Here is a 20,421-nt window from a genome sequence, read left to right on the forward strand (position 1 = left end):
TTTTTGCATATGAATAGGAATAGTCATAAACTTTCAAATTATAAATTTCCTACTTTTTGAGTTAAAATTAGCTATTGTGAATATGTAGAGAAAATTATTTTATCATTCTCTTTGTTTATTTTGTAGTTATATCACCACACACACACACACACACACACACACACACACACACATATATATATATATATATTCCTTTCGTGTATCACAGCTAAATCGATTTTTCATTGATATAGATCCAATTACACATGTACCAAGATCGTGTTACATTGTTGTTCGTTTAATACATTTCGTTAGATTTGTAAATTTTTTATAAAATTATAAATATTGAATTTGTCTATATATATATATATATATATAAGTAATAAGATAATAGAAAGTATAATTTTGAAGAAAAGTTATCTAACTGAAATTAGCTAATCTATTATGCTCATTATATCCACACCATACGACAATGTTCATGAATGAATCAGAGATATACTTTTTTCTTTTTTAAATTATAAATTGTTCTAATGATAAAAAAAAAAAAAATTGTATTATTTGTTTAAAGATATATATAATTTCATCAACATGACAACATTAATAACTTCATTTTAATTTGGTACGCCATTTTATGGTAGATTTCCATAAATTTCCTTGGTCCCCAATAATATAGGTCTGCAATAGAATTTAATGGTTATGGTTTCCAGCTAAGTGAAAATTTTGAGGTTTTCATTTTTATTTTTTACGAAGCTAACTTTTGTAATTGACGCTTAGCTAGGACATAAAATAAATATATAGATATAGAGGACATTCTACTATCCCGATGTCTAAATTGTCAAATTTACGAACCATCAACGTGTTAAATATTGGATACCGTTGGATTAGATCAATGGCTCTGCCAGCAACACTCACTTACACGCACGCTAGCACACTGCTTGTTTCTACAATTGACATGTGTCTTACAACTTTTTCCAAAACCAATGCACTCCTTGAAACAACAATTTCACTTTTTTGTGTCTATTACATTATTACCATTCCTTCAATTTTAATACAAAATTCTTATTTTATATATGTTTCTTTTCCTAATTTTTTTAATATATATTTTTTATTTTATATGTTTTGAAGAATAGCACAACATATATCCAAAATAATAATAAATAAATATTTATTAATACACAACTAATTAATCTTATTTTTTTTTAAAAATAGATATTTAAATAAAGTAAATATTTTTAATAAATTTTTATTTCACATGTGTTTTTAACTATGATGCAATACGATTAAGTAAACACATGTCAAAATTAAGGTGTTTCTTAATTTTATTAAAAATATTTACTTTATTTTAGTTATTTATGTTTCATACAAAAAAAATTAATGCTAATTACCTATATATGAAAAAATATAAATTTTGTTATTGTTTTGGATATGTTATAGATAGGAAGCTAGATTCTTCCCCAAAAAAAAGAAAAAAAAAGAAAAAGAAAAGAAAAGAAAAAGTAAGAAAGAAAACAACCATATCTAAATTAAGAGTTTGTATTTAAATAATAGAACGGTAATATTGTAATAAATTTAGAAAAGAAGATCAAATTTTTGTTTAAATTGTGCTTCGGTTTTGAGAAAAATTGGAGGACACATGTCAGCTATAAATGTTGGAAAGTGTGTGTTAGCGGATTATCAAATTGAGTGTTACTAGAAGTCACTCACTAGAAGTTCGTAAATTTAATAATCCAGACATCCAGATGGTAGAATATCCTTATATTTATATATATGAGAACCATTTCTAAGTGCGTAGGAGATGGTTGAAGAAGTAGGATCGTAAAAACATAAAAATTCAGATACATTTTCGCTTTTTTTCATTCGCTAGCTGTGCATATGAGAATGAGATCCTTTTTCAATCACTTTTGGAGCTGATATTTAACTATAGCTATACTGATACTCCTCAGATCGAATTAATCTTTCATCTATGTATGTGTGTGTGTGTGTGTGTGTGTGTGTGTGTATTGCCCTTCATTTCTTTCATTTGTTATATATATATATATATATATATATGTATATTTATATATATATATGTATGCAGGATTCATCACAAATTTTTTTTGACAAAAATGTATGTATTGTATACATGATTGTATGCAGGAAGCCTCTCTGTTGATATAGACATCACCAGAAAATGTGGAAAATTAAGTTTGGAGGGGGAGAAGAGGATCCATACTTGTTTAGCACAAACAATTTCCTTGGAAGGCAGATATGGGAGTATGATGCAGATGCAGGAAGCCCAGAAGAGAGAGATGAGGTTGAAAAGGCTCGTCAACATTTCTACCAAAACCGATTCAACCTCAAGGCCTGTAGCGACCTCCTCTGGCGCTTCCAGGTATAATGACGAATTATTATATTCATATCTAATTTTGTGGTAGTATGGACTTCATATTCAACTTATGGTGTATTTTCCCTTCTTATTACCATTAATAGAACATGATATTATCAGTAATAAACAGAAGGAAATGCTTACCTTAACGTGAGGATGCAAGCCCACTATATACGATGGGGCTAATTATCAGTAATTTTTTAAATAAAGTAATTTGAAAAAAACATAGAAACTTCATATCAATTAAGAATATGCATAAACTAAACCAAATCATCCGAACCGATAGTTTTTGTTGGTGATTTGGTAAGGTTTATGTGATTTTCAAGCCAAATCTAGTCGATCGAGTATATGTGATATTGGTATATATGTAAGACCAGGGCTTTGGTTTTTGCATCCATACATTGGTTACTATTATTATTATCCTCTTCTTCTTCTTTTTTTCTTTTTTTTTTCTTTTTTTTTTTGTGTGGTGTGGAATTATTTATATACATATACATATACATATACATATATTAATAAAAGGTAGAAATTTTTATTTTTTATTTTTTGCTGAAAACAATTTCTAGAAGACAACAAAATCATAAATAACTATCCTAGATTTTTTTCAGCACGGACAAACCTACTTTATTTCCTTAATTATTGTATATTCTATGTCGTCCACCAATTTTTGCTAGAAATATCATATCTACTTTATTAATATTTAAATTATCTAAATTTTTTAAATATTAATTTATATAACTATATTATTTGCCATATTATATAGTAAATAAATATTATTTTGGTACACCTCACCGAAAAAAATTATATATACGTATTTTGGTGTAACACTATCGATTGTCCACATGTTCAAGTTAACAATAAAATAAAATAACCATTTTTTCCATTTTTATTTTATTATTTGGGCCTTAATATATTCGAAAATTATAAGAATTACATATTCCTAGTGGCAAAGCACAATATAACAGAAAAAAAAAGCACAATATAACAGAAAAACCGCTATTCTGAAGCGCGGCAAAGGCAAAATTGTGGCGTGTTTTAGCGTGAGACATGAGAAAAACACATCATATAGTGGCAAGGCACGGAAAAAGACAGTCAACTTTATTTTGACCGTCCAATGTGTGAAAAGACACGAGCCTAAGCATCAAAAGGGCAGCTTTTATTTAACTTTTTTTTTTTTTTTCCATTTTTTAATTTTTTAATATTAAATGTACTAACGAAGTTTTAAATATTTCCATAAATTATTAAGTAATTGTAGTATTTCCATTTTATTTTTTATTGGAAACTTGAAAATAATAGAGTTTAAGATTTGTCTTCTTTATTGGAAACTTGAAATTATAAAGTTGCAATAAATACTTTGTCATTGTTTATTACTAATTTGTTATAATTTTATACTCTAATATGATATACATTTTAATTTTTAAAAATTTTACTATTTATTATCATTGATTACAATAATCATTTATAATAAATTTTAATTAATATATTTAATTATATTATTTTTTATTTTAAATTATTAAAAATTAATTTTTTAATAGTAACTATTTAAATAATCATATGGCATAAAAATTTCATTGGTGATCATTACAATAACATACAACATTTTGCCCATTTTTAAGGTACATATAATATATATAATATATATTAATTAGTAAATTGAGATTAATTAATTTTAAATATTTCTTTTGGGCAAAGAAACTGTTAATTGTGGTATATAATTGTCAGCTTCTAGGAAAGAAGAACTTCAAACAAAGCATTCCTCAAGAGAAGGTTGAAGATGACGATAAGAAAATTAGTTATAAGACTGCTGATGCAACAATGAGAAGGGCAATCAACTTCTGGTCTGCCTTGCAAAGTCCCCATGGCCATTGGCCTGCTCTGAATGCTGGTGTTATGTTCTTCGTCCCTCTCTTTGTCAGTACCCTTTTAACTCTCTCTCTCCCTTTCGACCAAATTTTCAGTTTTCTTCTAAGCACTGCTCCCTTCTCTGATGAACCAATAGGACCCATGTGGGACCACATGTCTGAGGGTCCACAAGCCTGATTTGTGAGAGAAGGGAAAAAGTGTTCCAAAAAGCACTCGAAAAAATTTCCTCCTACTGTTTCTTGCTGGATATATTAAATTACTCCAAAATCTTATTAAGTACAATGTTTTCTTTAATTTTCTAACCAAAAAAAATAAAAATAAAAATTCAGGTGTTTTGTATGTATATTACCGGGACACTTCATACCGTATTCAATGAACATCATCGGAGGGAAATGCTGTGGTATCTGTACTGCCATCAGGTAATTAAATTAATTAATTATTAGAAAAAAATTAAATATTATCCATCAAAAAAATTAATTAATTAGTTAATTAATTTTGCAAAAAATAAAGTACCAATTAATTATAAATTGCAGAATGAAGATGGTGGATGGGGATTGCACATTGAAGGGCCAAGTATGATGATGTGTACGGTTCTCAACTATCTGGCCATGAGGATACTTGGAGAAGGACCAGACGGCGGCCTGAACAATGCTTGTAGCAGAGCAAGAAAGTGGATTCTTGATCATGGTGGCGCCATGTACTCTGCATCTTGGGGAAAGACTTGGATGGCTGTATGGATAACATGAATATTCAAATTCATTTACTCATCTCAATTCGAATAATACTAACATAATTTGTTGCACAAATAAATAATTAATTAATTGCAGATTCTGGGTGCATATGATTGGGAGGGAAGCAATCCATTGCCACCAGAGTTTTGGTTCTATCAAACTCTAGTCCCTTTTCATCCATGTAAGCATCTTTTTCACCATATACTCAGTCACAACCAGTCCACCAGTTCTATATATATATATATATATATATATATATATTAACAATGCAGCTTATATAAAGGATATTTTCAACTTTTTAAGTTGAGGTTAAATGGGTTTAATCATCTAAAATCGTTAAATTACATACCACATCAAATTTGTCATATCAAATATATGTAATCCAACAGCTTGAAATAATTGAGCCCATTTATCCTCAACTTCAAAGTTGAATATATCCTCAATGGACACCATTTTATACAGTTCGGTGAGGTAAGTATATCCTTAACCTTTTAATATTAATTTATAGGGGAATTCTACGATGCGAACTGTCTGCATGCGGATCGCATTCAAAACCGACGTTTTTTATATGAAAGTGACGGCTTTGATGTGTACAGTGTACAGCAAAGTCAACGTTTTCATCCAAAAAGCATCGACTTTAGGTGCATCCACATGCGGACCGTCCGCACCGTAGAAGTTCTTTTAATATATATATATATATATTTATATATGTATATAGCTGTAAACTCTGTATATAACTTTGTAAGTGATATGAATATGCAGCCAAGATGATGTGCTATACTCGTTTGACTTTCATGCCCATGTCGTATTTGTATGGTAAAAGGTTTGTTGGGCCCATCACACCTCTCATCCAACAACTCAGAGAAGAAATCTACAACCAACCTTACAATCAAATCAAATGGGCCAAAGTCCGTCATTGTTGTGCAAAGGTGAACATTTTATTATTTACAAATTCATAAAATTTGACTGTGATATGCATATTCAAAATGACTGTGCTTGATTGATTAATGTATGCATTTGTTAATGAAGGAGGACAATTACTATCCCCATGGTAGATTACAGCGCCTAATGTGGGATAGTTTCTACTATGTGGCTGAACCTCTTCTCAACAGCAGGCTTTTCAAAAGGATAAGAGAGAGTGCTGTCCAAAAAGTATTAGACCATATTCATTATGAAGATGAGAACAGTCGGTACATTACTATTGCATGCGTAGAAAAGGTAATTAAGGCCTTAATTTGTAAATTAACAAACATTAACTCAATAAGAGAGGTTAATTAATATTCTTGTACAAAATGCATTCAATAAGTCTCCTTGTTACTCCATCCATACCTGACAGCCATTGATGATGTGTCAGGACCCGTCCAGAATTCCCCACCGGAACCCTAGACAAGCCCTGATCCCAGGGAAACCCTACCGGACCCTTCCGGCAGCACCTCCCCTAAGGGATTTACTTACCACAAAATTTCCTGCACTGAAAACACACTTCTATAATTGTTCCCTTATTCCTCCCACAGTACTACGAACTGGTTCCACAAATTTCAGCACTCCAAAATAAAAATACAGTAATCCAGTGCAATACAAATACTTAAGTGTCCCATACAGTATACAGAGCTTTATGAAGTACTGAAGTACTACAAAATACAGAATACGGTAAAAGTGAAAGAAATAGTACAACTGCAGTAAAAGAAGAACAAGGTACTGCACGAACAAATACAGCGAGGAAGATCAAGTCCGCTCCGAGTGAACACCGACAACCTGGTACCTAGAGGAACGGAATTTAAGAGTGTGAGATGCTAATCATCTCAGTGAGCGACCCTACTACTCTACACTATCATACCACGGTAATAGGTATATAAATAATAATTATTTGGAAATAATCATGTCTCTCAAAACCCTTACAATTCTCTCAGTTGGAAAGGTTCCCCTTTTAAAACATTTTCACAAAACCCTTTATTCATATTTTCCGAAAACCAAGACATCAATTAAATACCAGAAGCGGTAACAATTATATTTTTAATTCTAATTCAGTTTCCAAACATTTTATTTTTAAAACACAATTCTGAAAATCATTTGATGCACCCACTATATACCAGTGGCGCCAACAGTACCCAGCGTCCCAAGGTACCGCCAGACAGGAGGTTATAGAAAGAAACCGGCATACGGTCGCGTGGCGTCCCACTGCGCCGCTGCTAACCTGGTGTCCCGGCCATGGGGGGTGGCCGCCCTCTCCGATGGCATGCACAGGACACCCTCATAATATCAACCGCGCGCTACTCACACCCACCTGCGCGCTAATCACAACCGTGTGCACACTAACCATATCACATATACCATATCACATAATCAGAACACCAGTACGTGCACGGTGCATCTAAAAATTATAAAATCCATAAATTTAAATCATAAAACAAATTTCACATTTTTCATAAGCATAGCGGGCATAATCCATCCGCTTGAACCGGGAATTTTCCCACAATTTCTTTGTAATCAATGCCATAAATTCCATGATTTTCAAATCCACCAACTCCCAAATCCATCAATTCAAATATCCACATTTTTTCCAAGCATAAATAATTTCTCGAAATATCATAATCAAATCCCATAATATTTTATGGGCATATTTCATAAAAATTGAAATCACCAACATAACCAAATATTTTCCTTGAAATATTTGAAAATCGAATCGTGCCCAATTTACCATTAAAACCACACCAATTTCAAAATCCTCAAAACCATAAAATAATTCCACATGGCATAAATTGGTGAAATACACATTTTCTTAAATCCGATAAATTCACAAATAATTCCACAATAATTCAAATAAATATTTGGCACATAGAAATTAAATTCCAAATATTTAAATCACACATTATATATTCACCAATTAAATTCCCAAAATTAATTTAAAGGTGGGTCACTCACCTTGTGCACGTATCTCAATCAAGATCCTCCGTAGGATTGACTCCGCTACTTGCACGTGCACCTAAAACATCCACAGTACCAAAACCACAAATATTAATATTTTATTCGGGTAATCCCTAAATGGGTACCCGGGGAGCGAACACCAAACGATAACTAAAATTTACGAATTATATACCGAATCGAAGCTCGAGTGATGCTAATCACAGATCCGGTCTTAATTTCCGATGATCGTACCCGACGGGGTCGGAATTTTATCGGGAAGCTTTTCGGGTTTCGGCTTTGCAATTCTCCCAAACCGTCGCGAATTGGTGGAAACGGAAGTCGGATTTGGGTTCAGGAGGTCGAACACTGCGGACTGGAGCTGGCCGGAATTTTCGGGGTACTCGCCGGAACAGTACTTTCCGGCGGGCCGCCACGTCACCGGCAACCGTCGCCGGAACAGTAATTTCCGATGGTGGCCGTTCGCTGTGAAATTTTGCAGATTTGTAGATCGTGAGGAGAGCAATCCAACGGGACCGACGGTGAGCAAAACGGAGGTCGGACGGCGGAGAAATCACAGTTTGAAGATTTTCGACCCCTCGCCGGAAAACGCTCCGATCCCGGCGCGTCGGTGGTCCGATGGCCGTGATTTTTGGTGGGTAGGCCGGACTTGAGGAGAGGATCAAGGCTGTCAGGCGCGTGTACTGTTTATCGGCCGGAATAGTGCCGATTCGCGGTGGCCGGCGGTGGAGGGGAAAAATCACCGCCAAACTTCGGACGTCCGATCCGGGCGCGTCCGGCGGCCGTTCGCCGTGAAATTTGGAGGTTTTGCCGGAAATGAGGTGGGCAATCTGGCTGGCCGGCGCGTGTACAGTAACTAGGCCGGAAAAACGTGAAAATGACCGGCGGCCGGCGGGTCCTCTCTCTCTCTTTCTCTCTCCTCTCTCTCTTTCTCTCTCTTCTCTCTCTTTCTCTCTCTTCCCCGAGAGTTTTTCAAAATTAAAACCCTGCGTGACACTGTTCATGCCACGTGGACCACTCAGAAGCTGACACGTGGCATTTCACTGTTCACGACCCAAAAACATTAAAATAATACGGTATCCGGTAAACTTCAAACGTCCATAACTTTTTAACCGGATGTCCGATTTAAGCGTGCCGCTAGTCTATGAACTCGTATCGACGAGTACTTTACAACCATACAAGAGTCAACTCACAATTACATCACAAGAAAAAGTCAACTCCCGGCACCTTTTAGACAGTTTACACTTCAACTTGTTTTGCCCATAACTTTCAAACCGTAGCTCCGTTTTCGACGTGCTACTAGTCTACGAACTCAGGGCGTCATGCACTTCGCCACGGTACCCTGGTCAACTCGAAATTCCCACCGAGTCAAAAAGTCAACTTTGACCCCTTCGGTCAACGGTCAACGGTCACCATTCCTAATCGCTATCCGTTGCCAAGGATAGATGATCTATTCGACCAACTCCAAGGTGCCAAGGTGTTCTCCAAGATCGACTTGAGGTCGGGATACCATCAGTTAAGGATCCGAGAGTCGGACATTCCTAAGACTGCCTTTAGGACGAGGTACGGACATTATGAATTCCTAGTGATGTCGTTCGGACTCACCAACGCCCCAGCAGCTTTCATGGACTTGATGAATAGGGTGTTTCGTCCGTACTTGGATCATTTTGTCATTGTATTTATCGATGACATTCTGATCTATTCAAGGAGCCAAGAAGAGCACGTGAGGCATTTGAAGAGAGTGCTCCAAACTCTAAGGCAGCATCAGCTATATGCTAAATTCGACAAGTGTGAATTCTGGTTGAATCAAGTGGGTTTTCTCGGACATATCGTGTCGGCAGAAGGTATCTATGTGGACCCTGATAAGGTAAAGGCAGTGTTGAGTTGGGAGCGCCCTACCACTGTGAGGGAGGTACGAAGTTTTCTTGGATTAGCGGGTTACTACCGTCGTTTTATTGAAGGGTTTTCAAGGATTGCCGGGCCGCTTCATAGATTGACCCGAAAGAATGTTGAATTTAGTTGGACGGACAGGTGTGAACAGAGTTTTCAGGAGTTGAAGCAAAAGTTGACATCCGCACCTGTTTTAACTTTACCTGATGGGAATGAAGGTTTTGAAGTTTATTGTGATGCATCCCATCAAGGGTTGGGTTGCGTGCTAATGCAGAATCAAAGGGTGGTAGCGTATGCATCTCGGCAATTGAAGCAGCACGAACAGAATTACCCTACGCACGACTTAGAATTGGCGGCGGTAGTCTTTGCTCTAAAGAAGTGGAGGCACTACTTGTATGGGGCCGCGTGCCAAATCTATACCGACCACAAGAGCCTCAAGTATATTTTCACTCAGAAGGAGTTAAATATGAGGCAAAGGCGATGGATGGAGTTGTTAAAGGATTATGACTGTGTGATTGACTATCACCCGGGTAAGGCGAATGTAGTGGCAGATGCTTTGAGTAGGAAGGCTACTGGATCCCTTGCTCACATCCAAGTCATCCAACTACCTCTCATGGTGGAGTTGAAGAAGATGGGGGTGTTAATGCATATGCATCCTTCAGGAGTTCTCATGGCTAGCTTTCAGGTACGACCGGTGTTGGTGGATCGTATAGTAGAGACCCAAATGGAAGATCCTAAGTTGAGGACAATTAAGGGCAAGGTACAAGAAGGTCTTGATCCGGAATTTTCCATAAGGAGGGATGGAGCCCTCGTGTATAAAGGACGACTTTGCGTTCCGGATATCCCAGGACTCAAGAAGGAGATTTTGGAGGAGGCGCATAGCTCGATGTATGCGATGCATCCTGGGAGTACCAAGATGTATCGGACGCTTGTTAAGTATTATTGGTGGATTGGTATGAAGAAAGAAGTGGCAGACTTTGTATCAAAGTGTTTGATTTGTCAACAAGTGAAAGCAGAAAGACAGAAGCCTTCGGGACTACTCCAACCTTTACCGATTCCCGTGTGGAAGTGGGAAGAACTCAACATGGACTTCGTATTCAAGCTTCCTTCCACACCTAGAAGGTACGACGGCATTTGGGTAATCATTGATCGTCTCACCAAGTCGGCACACTTCCTACCGGTACGAGAACGTTTTTCGCCCGAGAAGTTAGCCCAGTTGTTCGTGCAACGCATTGTAAGTCTTCATGGAGTACCGTTAGCCATCGTCTCCGATCGAGATCCGCGCTTTACTTCACGACTATGGCGGAAGTTGGCTGATGCACTAGGAGCAAGACTTAACTACAGCACCGCTTTTCACCCACAATCTGATGGACAAGCAGAGCGCACAATCCAGACATTAGAAGACATGCTAAGGTCTTGCATTATGCAATTTAGCGGTAGCTGGGATGAACAACTGCCACTGATAGAGTTTGTCTACAATAACAGTTATCAAGCGAGTACTGGAATGTCCCCGTATGAAGCTTTATATGGGAGGCAGTGTCGGACACCTTTGTGTTGGAGTGAGGTAGGAGAAGAGAGGCTCCTTGCAACAACTAATGCGGTCGGATCTGAGTATTTAAGGATGACCTTGGACAAGGTGAAGATCATTAGGGATCGATTGAAGGTTGCCCAAGATAGACAGAAGAGTTACGCCGATGTGCGTAGAAAGGATTTGGAATTCGAGGTAGGAGATTGGGTATTCCTAAAACTATCTCCATGGAAAGGAGTAGTACGTTTTGGACGACGAGGTAAGTTGGGTCCTCGTTATATTGGGCCTTACGAGGTTACGGAGAGGATTGGCCCGGTGGCGTATAGGTTGGCGTTACCGGAAGAGCTAGCTCGAGTACACAACGTGTTTCATGTGTCGATGCTACGGAAGTATATTGCAGACCCTTCGCACGTACTCGAGAGTCCGGATATAGAGATAAGGGAAGATCTTTCGTATGTGGAGCAGCCAGTACAGATTTTGGATCGCGAGGAACGCACGCTACGCAACAAGACTATTCCTCTAGTTAAGGTCTTATGGCGGAACCACTTGGTCGAGGAAGCAACGTGGGAACCCGAAGCACGGATGCGTGAGCAGTACCCGTATCTGTTCCAGTGACGTGCGGAAATTTCGAGGACGAAATTTTTGTAAGGGGGGAAGGCTGTAACACCCCGTCCCGAATCGCACCGGAATCCGTGCACGTTGACCGAGGTTGACCGTTGACCGTTGACCGAAGGGGTCAAAGTTGACTTTTTGACTCGGTGGGAATTTCGAGTTGACCAGGGTACCGTGGCGAAGTGCATGACGCCCTGAGTTCGTAGACTAGTAGCACGTCGAAAACGGAGCTACGGTTTGAAAGTTATGGGCAAAACAAGTTGAAGTGTAAACTGTCTAAAAGGTGCCGGGAGTTGACTTTTTCTTGTGATGTAATTGTGAGTTGACTCTTGTATGGTTGTAAAGTACTCGTCGATACGAGTTCATAGACTAGCGGCACGCTTAAATCGGACATCCGGTTAAAAAGTTATGGACGTTTGAAGTTTACCGGATACCGTATTATTTTAATGTTTTTGGGTCGTGAACAGTGAAATGCCACGTGTCAGCTTCTGAGTGGTCCACGTGGCATGAACAGTGTCACGCAGGGTTTTAATTTTGAAAAACTCTCGGGGAAGAGAGAGAAAGAGAGAGAAGAGAGAGAAAGAGAGAGAGGAGAGAGAAAGAGAGAGAGAGGACCCGCCGGCCGCCGGTCATTTTCACGTTTTTCCGGCCTAGTTACTGTACACGCGCCGGCCAGCCAGATTGCCCACCTCATTTCCGGCAAAACCTCCAAATTTCACGGCGAACGGCCGCCGGACGCGCCCGGATCGGACGTCCGAAGTTTGGCGGTGATTTTTCCCCTCCACCGCCGGCCACCGCGAATCGGCACTATTCCGGCCGATAAACAGTACACGCGCCTGACAGCCTTGATCCTCTCCTCAAGTCCGGCCTACCCACCAAAAATCACGGCCATCGGACCACCGACGCGCCGGGATCGGAGCGTTTTCCGGCGAGGGGTCGAAAATCTTCAAACTGTGATTTCTCCGCCGTCCGACCTCCGTTTTGCTCACCGTCGGTCCCGTTGGATTGCTCTCCTCACGATCTACAAATCTGCAAAATTTCACAGCAAACGGCCACCATCGGAAATTACTGTTCCGGCGACGGTTGCCGGTGACGTGGCGGCCCGCCGGAAAGTACTGTTCCGGCGAGTACCCCGAAAATTCCGGCCAGCTCCAGTCCGCAGTGTTCGACCTCCTGAACCCAAATCCGACTTCCGTTTCCACCAATTCGCGACGGTTTGGGAGAATTGCAAAGCCGAAACCCGAAAAGCTTCCCGATAAAATTCCGACCCCGTCGGGTACGATCATCGGAAATTAAGACCGGATCTGTGATTAGCATCACTCGAGCTTCGATTCGGTATATAATTCGTAAATTTTAGTTATCGTTTGGTGTTCGCTCCCCGGGTACCCATTTAGGGATTACCCGAATAAAATATTAATATTTGTGGTTTTGGTACTGTGGATGTTTTAGGTGCACGTGCAAGTAGCGGAGTCAATCCTACGGAGGATCTTGATTGAGATACGTGCACAAGGTGAGTGACCCACCTTTAAATTAATTTTGGGAATTTAATTGGTGAATATATAATGTGTGATTTAAATATTTGGAATTTAATTTCTATGTGCCAAATATTTATTTGAATTATTGTGGAATTATTTGTGAATTTATCGGATTTAAGAAAATGTGTATTTCACCAATTTATGCCATGTGGAATTATTTTATGGTTTTGAGGATTTTGAAATTGGTGTGGTTTTAATGGTAAATTGGGCACGATTCGATTTTCAAATATTTCAAGGAAAATATTTGGTTATGTTGGTGATTTCAATTTTTATGAAATATGCCCATAAAATATTATGGGATTTGATTATGATATTTCGAGAAATTATTTATGCTTGGAAAAAATGTGGATATTTGAATTGATGGATTTGGGAGTTGGTGGATTTGAAAATCATGGAATTTATGGCATTGATTACAAAGAAATTGTGGGAAAATTCCCGGTTCAAGCGGATGGATTATGCCCGCTATGCTTATGAAAAATGTGAAATTTGTTTTATGATTTAAATTTATGGATTTTATAATTTTTAGATGCACCGTGCACGTACTGGTGTTCTGATTATGTGATATGGTATATGTGATATGGTTAGTGTGCACACGGTTGTGATTAGCGCGCAGGTGGGTGTGAGTAGCGCGCGGTTGATATTATGAGGGTGTCCTGTGCATGCCATCGGAGAGGGCGGCCACCCCCCATGGCCGGGACACCAGGTTAGCAGCGGCGCAGTGGGACGCCACGCGACCGTATGCCGGTTTCTTTCTATAACCTCCTGTCTGGCGGTACCTTGGGACGCTGGGTACTGTTGGCGCCACTGGTATATAGTGGGTGCATCAAATGATTTTCAGAATTGTGTTTTAAAAATAAAATGTTTGGAAACTGAATTAGAATTAAAAATATAATTGTTACCGCTTCTGGTATTTAATTGATGTCTTGGTTTTCGGAAAATATGAATAAAGGGTTTTGTGAAAATGTTTTAAAAGGGGAACCTTTCCAACTGAGAGAATTGTAAGGGTTTTGAGAGACATGATTATTTCCAAATAATTATTATTTATATACCTATTACCGTGGTATGATAGTGTAGAGTAGTAGGGTCGCTCACTGAGATGATTAGCATCTCACACTCTTAAATTCCGTTCCTCTAGGTACCAGGTTGTCGGTGTTCACTCGGAGCGGACTTGATCTTCCTCGCTGTATTTGTTCGTGCAGTACCTTGTTCTTCTTTTACTGCAGTTGTACTATTTCTTTCACTTTTACCGTATTCTGTATTTTGTAGTACTTCAGTACTTCATAAAGCTCTGTATACTGTATGGGACACTTAAGTATTTGTATTGCACTGGATTACTGTATTTTTATTTTGGAGTGCTGAAATTTGTGGAACCAGTTCGTAGTACTGTGGGAGGAATAAGGGAACAATTATAGAAGTGTGTTTTCAGTGCAGGAAATTTTGTGGTAAGTCCATCCCTTAGGGGAGGTTCTGCCGGATCTTCCACAGAAGGGTCCGGTAGGGTTTCCCTGGGATCAGGGCTTGTCTAGGGTTCCGGTGGGGAACTTTGGACGGGTCCTGACATGATGCTTGCTTGCTGGGCGGATGATCCAAATGGTGAATATTTTAAGAAGCATATTGCAAGAGTTGTTGATTTCTTTTGGGTTGCCGAAGATGGATTGACATTGCAAGTTAGTAGAGATATATATATATATATATATATACCTGCTATTCTCATCCTCTGCTTAAAATATTTATTTATTTCTTTATTATTTGTAAGAAAAACATGCATTCAAAAGCAAACATATATACTGATTTGGATTTGGGATATTACAGAGCTTTGGGAGTCAGACGTGGGACGCTAGTCTTTCAATTCAAGCTCTGCTTGCTGCCAATGTCAGTAACGAAATCGCACCCATACTGAAGAAAGCACATGAGTTTTTGAAGATGTCACAGGTTTTTACTAAAGCTAAGGAGCATTTCTATTGAAAAAATAAGGATTCTACTGTAAAATATATATTATTATTTCTAGAACATATAAGTATAAATACACATACAGGAAGAAATAAAGGTTATGGTTGAGGCAAAAATTTGATTATCTGGCCAATGTGAAATTTTTCTCCTTAATTGTAATTAATTGTACAATGTATCTATATTTGATAAGGTGAGGGTGAATCCTTCTGGTGACTACTTAGCCCATTTTCGCCACACTTCTAAAGGAGCATGGACTTTCTCTGCTAGAGATCATGGTTGGCAAGTTTCTGATTGTACTGCAGAAGCTCTCAAGGTATAAGTATTTTTTGCACACTTATTCACATCTTAAGTTTCAACAAAGGGCGTATGTGGGTGTGTGTGTGTGTGTGTGTGTGTGTGTGTGTGTGTGTGTGTGTGTGTGTGTGTGTGTTGCCTTAATTGCCACCACAAATATTATTTGTCGTCATATTTCAGTGTTGCTTGATGTTCAAAACCATGTCGCCGGAACTTGTTGGGAAGCCAATAGAACCGGAGTGTTTTTTCGATGCAGTTAATGTCCTACTTCCACTACAGGTAAATGGAAAAGTACTAAGGTTTGCAATTACATTTTCTTAGTTCCATTTTCTAGTGTAAATGATAAAAAATGTTTTATGGATTCAAATCAGGGTAAAAATGGTGGTGTATCAGGTTGGGAGCCACCAGGAGCTCCAGGATGGTTGGAGGTTAAGTAATGTCATTATCATATAAACATAATCAGAGAATCTTAAACTTAATCCCTTAACAAGCTACTTAAATAAATCATATATGTTCTTATTGACTGCAAATTATTTTCTTCTCTTCAGTGGCTGAATCCTGTGGAATTCCTTGAGGGCCTTGTGATCGAATACGAGTAATAAATTAATTCTCACAATTAATTTGTGGTCTAATGTATAATAATTTGTTTTTAACTGCTAATTCTTTTTGTAAACCGATTTGAGAATGATGATATAATATAAATCAGGTACCCAGAGTGCACTTCCTCTGCACTTCGGGCCTTGGTTTTATTTAAGAAGTTATTCCCCGAGCATAGGAAGAAGGAGATTGATATGTTTATCACCAAGGCCGTGAGATACCTTGAACAAGTTCAAATGCCAGATGGCTCATGGTATGATATATATATATATATATATATTTATAATAGTAATTTTCTCATGGGGCAGGGCGCCCAAGGTGTCCTGGGCTCCTCAATGTTTTGCAAACATGTTGCGGCTTGACTGAGAAAATTTCCATTTATTTTATATACGTTGAGGCTCTATTAAGTTGAAATGATGATTTTGCCATAAGGACTGTTTTTTATTTTTTTATACTTTAGATAGCTTCAAAAGCTATAATTTTAAAATCAAATTTGTAATTCACGAATTTCTAACTGTGTTTATTTTTATCAAATAGAGTTCTAGCATATCAATAAATCCATATTTAATTACTTATTGATTTTTTAAAATTTTAACTTTGAATTTGATGTAAGGATACATAAACAAACATTTAATTTTAAAACTATCATGTTGATTTAATATGAACCCGAGTTTATATATATATATATATATATGATATTAAGAATAGTGCTAAAACTGTTAAAGAAGCTAGAAAAACATCCAAGAAATTGAGCATTTAATTTTGATTTGTAGGTATGGGACTTGGGGAGTATGCTTCTTGTATGGGACTTGGTTCGCAATCACAGGGTTGGAGGCTGCTGGGAAGAACTTCTACAACTGCGAGGCTGTGCGCAGAGGTGTTGAGTTTTTGCTTAATACACAGAGAGAGGATGGTGGTTGGGCCGAAAGCTACACTTCATGCCCTAACAAGGTCTTCCTTTTCTCTTCTCCAATTAATAATAATATTAATTGTCAATCTTGGGTTATATAAATTTTCATAAAATTTACGTAATAGTCAAAGCTTGTTAAATTTTATAACATTAATTTAAACATTTTGGTGTTTGAATACTGGTGTGCAGGTATACACACCACTTGAAGGAGACCACTCGAATCTGGTGCAGACTGCATTAGCATTGATGGGTTTAATCCATGGTCAACAGGTATATTAACTAATTAGTTGTTAATTTCTACTTTTAATTTATTATATATACATATATATATATATATATATATATATACACGAACATTCTAATTAACTGTTTTTCTTAATAATGTGATAGGCTTATAGAGACCCAGCTCCTTTACATGCAGCGGCAAAGCTTTTAATAAATTCCCAATTGAAAAATGGGGATTTCCCACAGCAGGTTAATTACAAACTACAATCTAATGCACCAAAAACAAGCAAATTATAAATTATATGAATTTTGAGTAGTAATGATTTGTGATTTGTGCAATAACATAATGGCAGGAAGTTACGGGGGCATTCTTTAAGAATTGCACGCTGCATTATGCAGCTTACAGGAACATTTTTCCATTGTGGGCTCTTGCTGAATACCGGAATTTAGTTGCATTTTCTTCTAATTAAACGAAGAACAAGCAAATTGTGGTTCCATTTAGTTGTATGGTTTGTTTATTTTCACTTTTTATTAAAAATACTCTTAGCACTGGTTGATGGCCGCGGATGCCAGCTGTTTGTCACCAGCCAACAGGATAATGATTTGTGGCTCATTGGCTCCTTGCAACTCGCATATTTTATCAAGTGGTGTTTGGGGAAAATGGACACACTTGCCCAAGGGAAAGGGGACTTAAATTATATATATATGTATGTAGTATTAATATTTTGTTTATATTATATGTCCTCAAAAACATATTCATGTAAATATGTATATAGTTATCAATACATTAATATTTAGTATATTTTTGTTTGATATATATTAATAATGTATTATCATTAATTAATAGATTAAAAGATGCAAAAAAAATGCAACAATATTGTACACTAACAATCTTAATAATATTCTTTAATACATGCAGTAATATTAATATAAAGTATGTGTCTATGATACAATCTAATGGTTTAGCCATCTTTCGTAATAATGATCCTCTCCATTAAAAGAAAAAAAAAGTGCTTACAATATTGTCGTCTTTTCTTTTTCATTTTATAAATTAATATCTTGCCTCGATTATATTTAGAAGGTATAATTCATTTCTTAAAAAAATAAAAAAAAAAGATGGTTCATTGTGGTTTCTAACTAGTAAATCCAAATTTATGTATTGTGTTACTTTTTTGGTAATATAATGTATCGTGTTACTTATATGCAGATCTAAGGGTAAATTTCACTCTTCCCCATACTAGCAGGTGTATTTTTACGTATAGGGGATATTGATATTTTTGCATCCAAAACTATGTCGAGTTTAGCATATTGCATCATAAACAATTTTTTTTTTTTTTTTTGGGTATTTTGCACCCCTAACTTGCATAAGCTTTGCACCATTGGTTCCTTTTACATTTTTAGTCAAAATATTAAATAGACTTACACGTTCTGCACATATGTGCCTTAGATAAGGGCAACTTCCTCTCTTAATTGTGTTAAATGAAAATAATAATAATAATAAAAGGGAATTCCATTTACACTACAAAAATAATTAGACACACTACGTTTGACACACACTCCTATTAAATTTTATGTGTGCTTCATACGATTACAAAAATATCTCATTTTCACCTTTAAGAGCATGATATACATAAATTGGACAATATAAGTTTGTTTGCATCTGTATATTAAAGTGTATATATTCTTCCGATTTGTACAATTCGAATTTATGTTTTCATTTGATTTTAAAAACTTGTTATACATAACTTAAACGATATTGGTACTGTAACACCCCGTCCTGAAATACATTAGAATTTCTAAAATTTGACCAAGGTTGACCGTTGTTGACCGAGAAGGGGTCAAATGTTGACTTTTTGCTCCTGATAGAATTTCACATTGACCGAGATACCATTAAAAAGTACACGTTGTCATGAGTCCATAGAATAGTAGCACGTTGAAAACAGAGCTACGGTTTGAAAGTTATGAGCAAAAAAAGTTGAGGTCCAAACTGTCCAAGGGTGCCCGAGTTGACTTTTTGTTCATGCAAAGTTAAGCTTTGACTCATGCATGATTGTGAAGTACTCATCGATACGAGTTCATAGACTAGCGGCACGCTTAAATTAGACATCTGGTTAAAAAGTTATGGACATGCAAAGTTTTTCAAATACAATATTATTTTTAAATATGTAAATAGTATACCATGTGTGACTTAATAAAAGGTGCCATGTGTCACAACGGTGAGATGCCACATGTCAACCATGATTAAATATCATATTATTTTATTATTATTCTATACAATAATATTATTTTAATATTATTTAATTATTTCTTTTATTTTCTTTTAATTTCTTTTTCTTTTCTTTTTCTTTTTTTCTTTTTTTTCCTTCCCCCACGTGGGAAAAACACCCCAGCCCCCCCAACCTTTCTTCTTCTTCTTTCTTTTCCTTTCCCTTTTCCTCCTCTCGGGTCTTTGTCGTTTCTTAAATTCCGGCCACCGGACGGCCACACGCGCCGGCCAGGGAAGGAGCCCATTCCCCGGCGATGCCACCCTCCAAATTTCCCGGCCAAACGCCGCCAGACGTGCCCAGATCGGGCTGGTGAAGTCGGCGGTGGTGGGTTGAGTTTTCCGGTGATTCTCGCCATTTCTGGTCAACCCAGTCCGATCTTCCACCCCTTTCCTCTTATTTTGGGTCCTCTGAGTTCAAATATGGTCTCCAATTGTTTAAATTCGAAGTGGTTCGCGAGTTATGAGGAGGTGAAGTTCGGCCGGTACTTCCCGGGCAAATTCCGACCACCACCGGTGGAATTGGGGTCAATGGAGGCCGGTTGTCAGGACCCGTCCAGAATTCCTCCTCCGGAACCCTAGACAGCCCTGATCCCAGGGAAATACCACCGAACCTTCCAACGGAAAATCCGGCAGCACCTCCCCTAAGGGATTTACTTACCATAAATTTACCTGCACTGAAAACACACTTCAAAAATATCCCCTTATTCCTCCCACAATACTACAAATTGGTTCCACAAATTTCAGCACTTCAAAA

The 20,421-nt window shown here is 37.4% G+C and overlaps 2 protein-coding genes across 2 annotated transcripts; both read left to right on the top strand.

Moving 5' to 3' along the window:
- Nucleotides 1–1,447: 1,447 nt before the first annotated feature.
- On the top strand, nt 1,448–8,349 carry LOC132803118 (beta-amyrin synthase 1-like). The gene is made up of 10 exons (XM_060815371.1): nt 1,448–1,944; nt 2,116–2,350; nt 4,067–4,255; nt 4,537–4,626; nt 4,741–4,938; nt 5,035–5,119; nt 5,701–5,867; nt 5,968–6,156; nt 6,275–6,287; nt 8,342–8,349. The coding sequence occupies exons 2-10, from the start codon at nt 2,150–2,152 to the stop codon at nt 8,347–8,349; spliced, it is 1,140 nt and encodes a 379-aa protein (XP_060671354.1). The 5' UTR covers nt 1,448–1,944; nt 2,116–2,149.
- A 6,616-nt stretch (nt 8,350–14,965) lies between these two features.
- On the top strand, nt 14,966–18,203 carry LOC107422603 (beta-amyrin synthase 1-like). The gene is made up of 11 exons (XM_048477127.2): nt 14,966–15,092; nt 15,238–15,357; nt 15,566–15,688; nt 15,850–15,948; nt 16,041–16,097; nt 16,218–16,264; nt 16,376–16,519; nt 17,040–17,217; nt 17,366–17,446; nt 17,567–17,650; nt 17,755–18,203. Exons 1-11 carry the CDS (start codon nt 14,985–14,987, stop codon nt 17,869–17,871), a joined length of 1,158 nt encoding a protein of 385 aa, XP_048333084.2. The 5' UTR covers nt 14,966–14,984; the 3' UTR covers nt 17,872–18,203.
- The last annotated feature ends 2,218 nt before the right edge of the window (nt 18,204–20,421 follow it).

This window comes from Ziziphus jujuba, chromosome 3 (genome assembly GCF_031755915.1).
Source record: "Ziziphus jujuba cultivar Dongzao chromosome 3, ASM3175591v1".
Taxonomy (NCBI): domain Eukaryota; kingdom Viridiplantae; phylum Streptophyta; class Magnoliopsida; order Rosales; family Rhamnaceae; genus Ziziphus; species Ziziphus jujuba.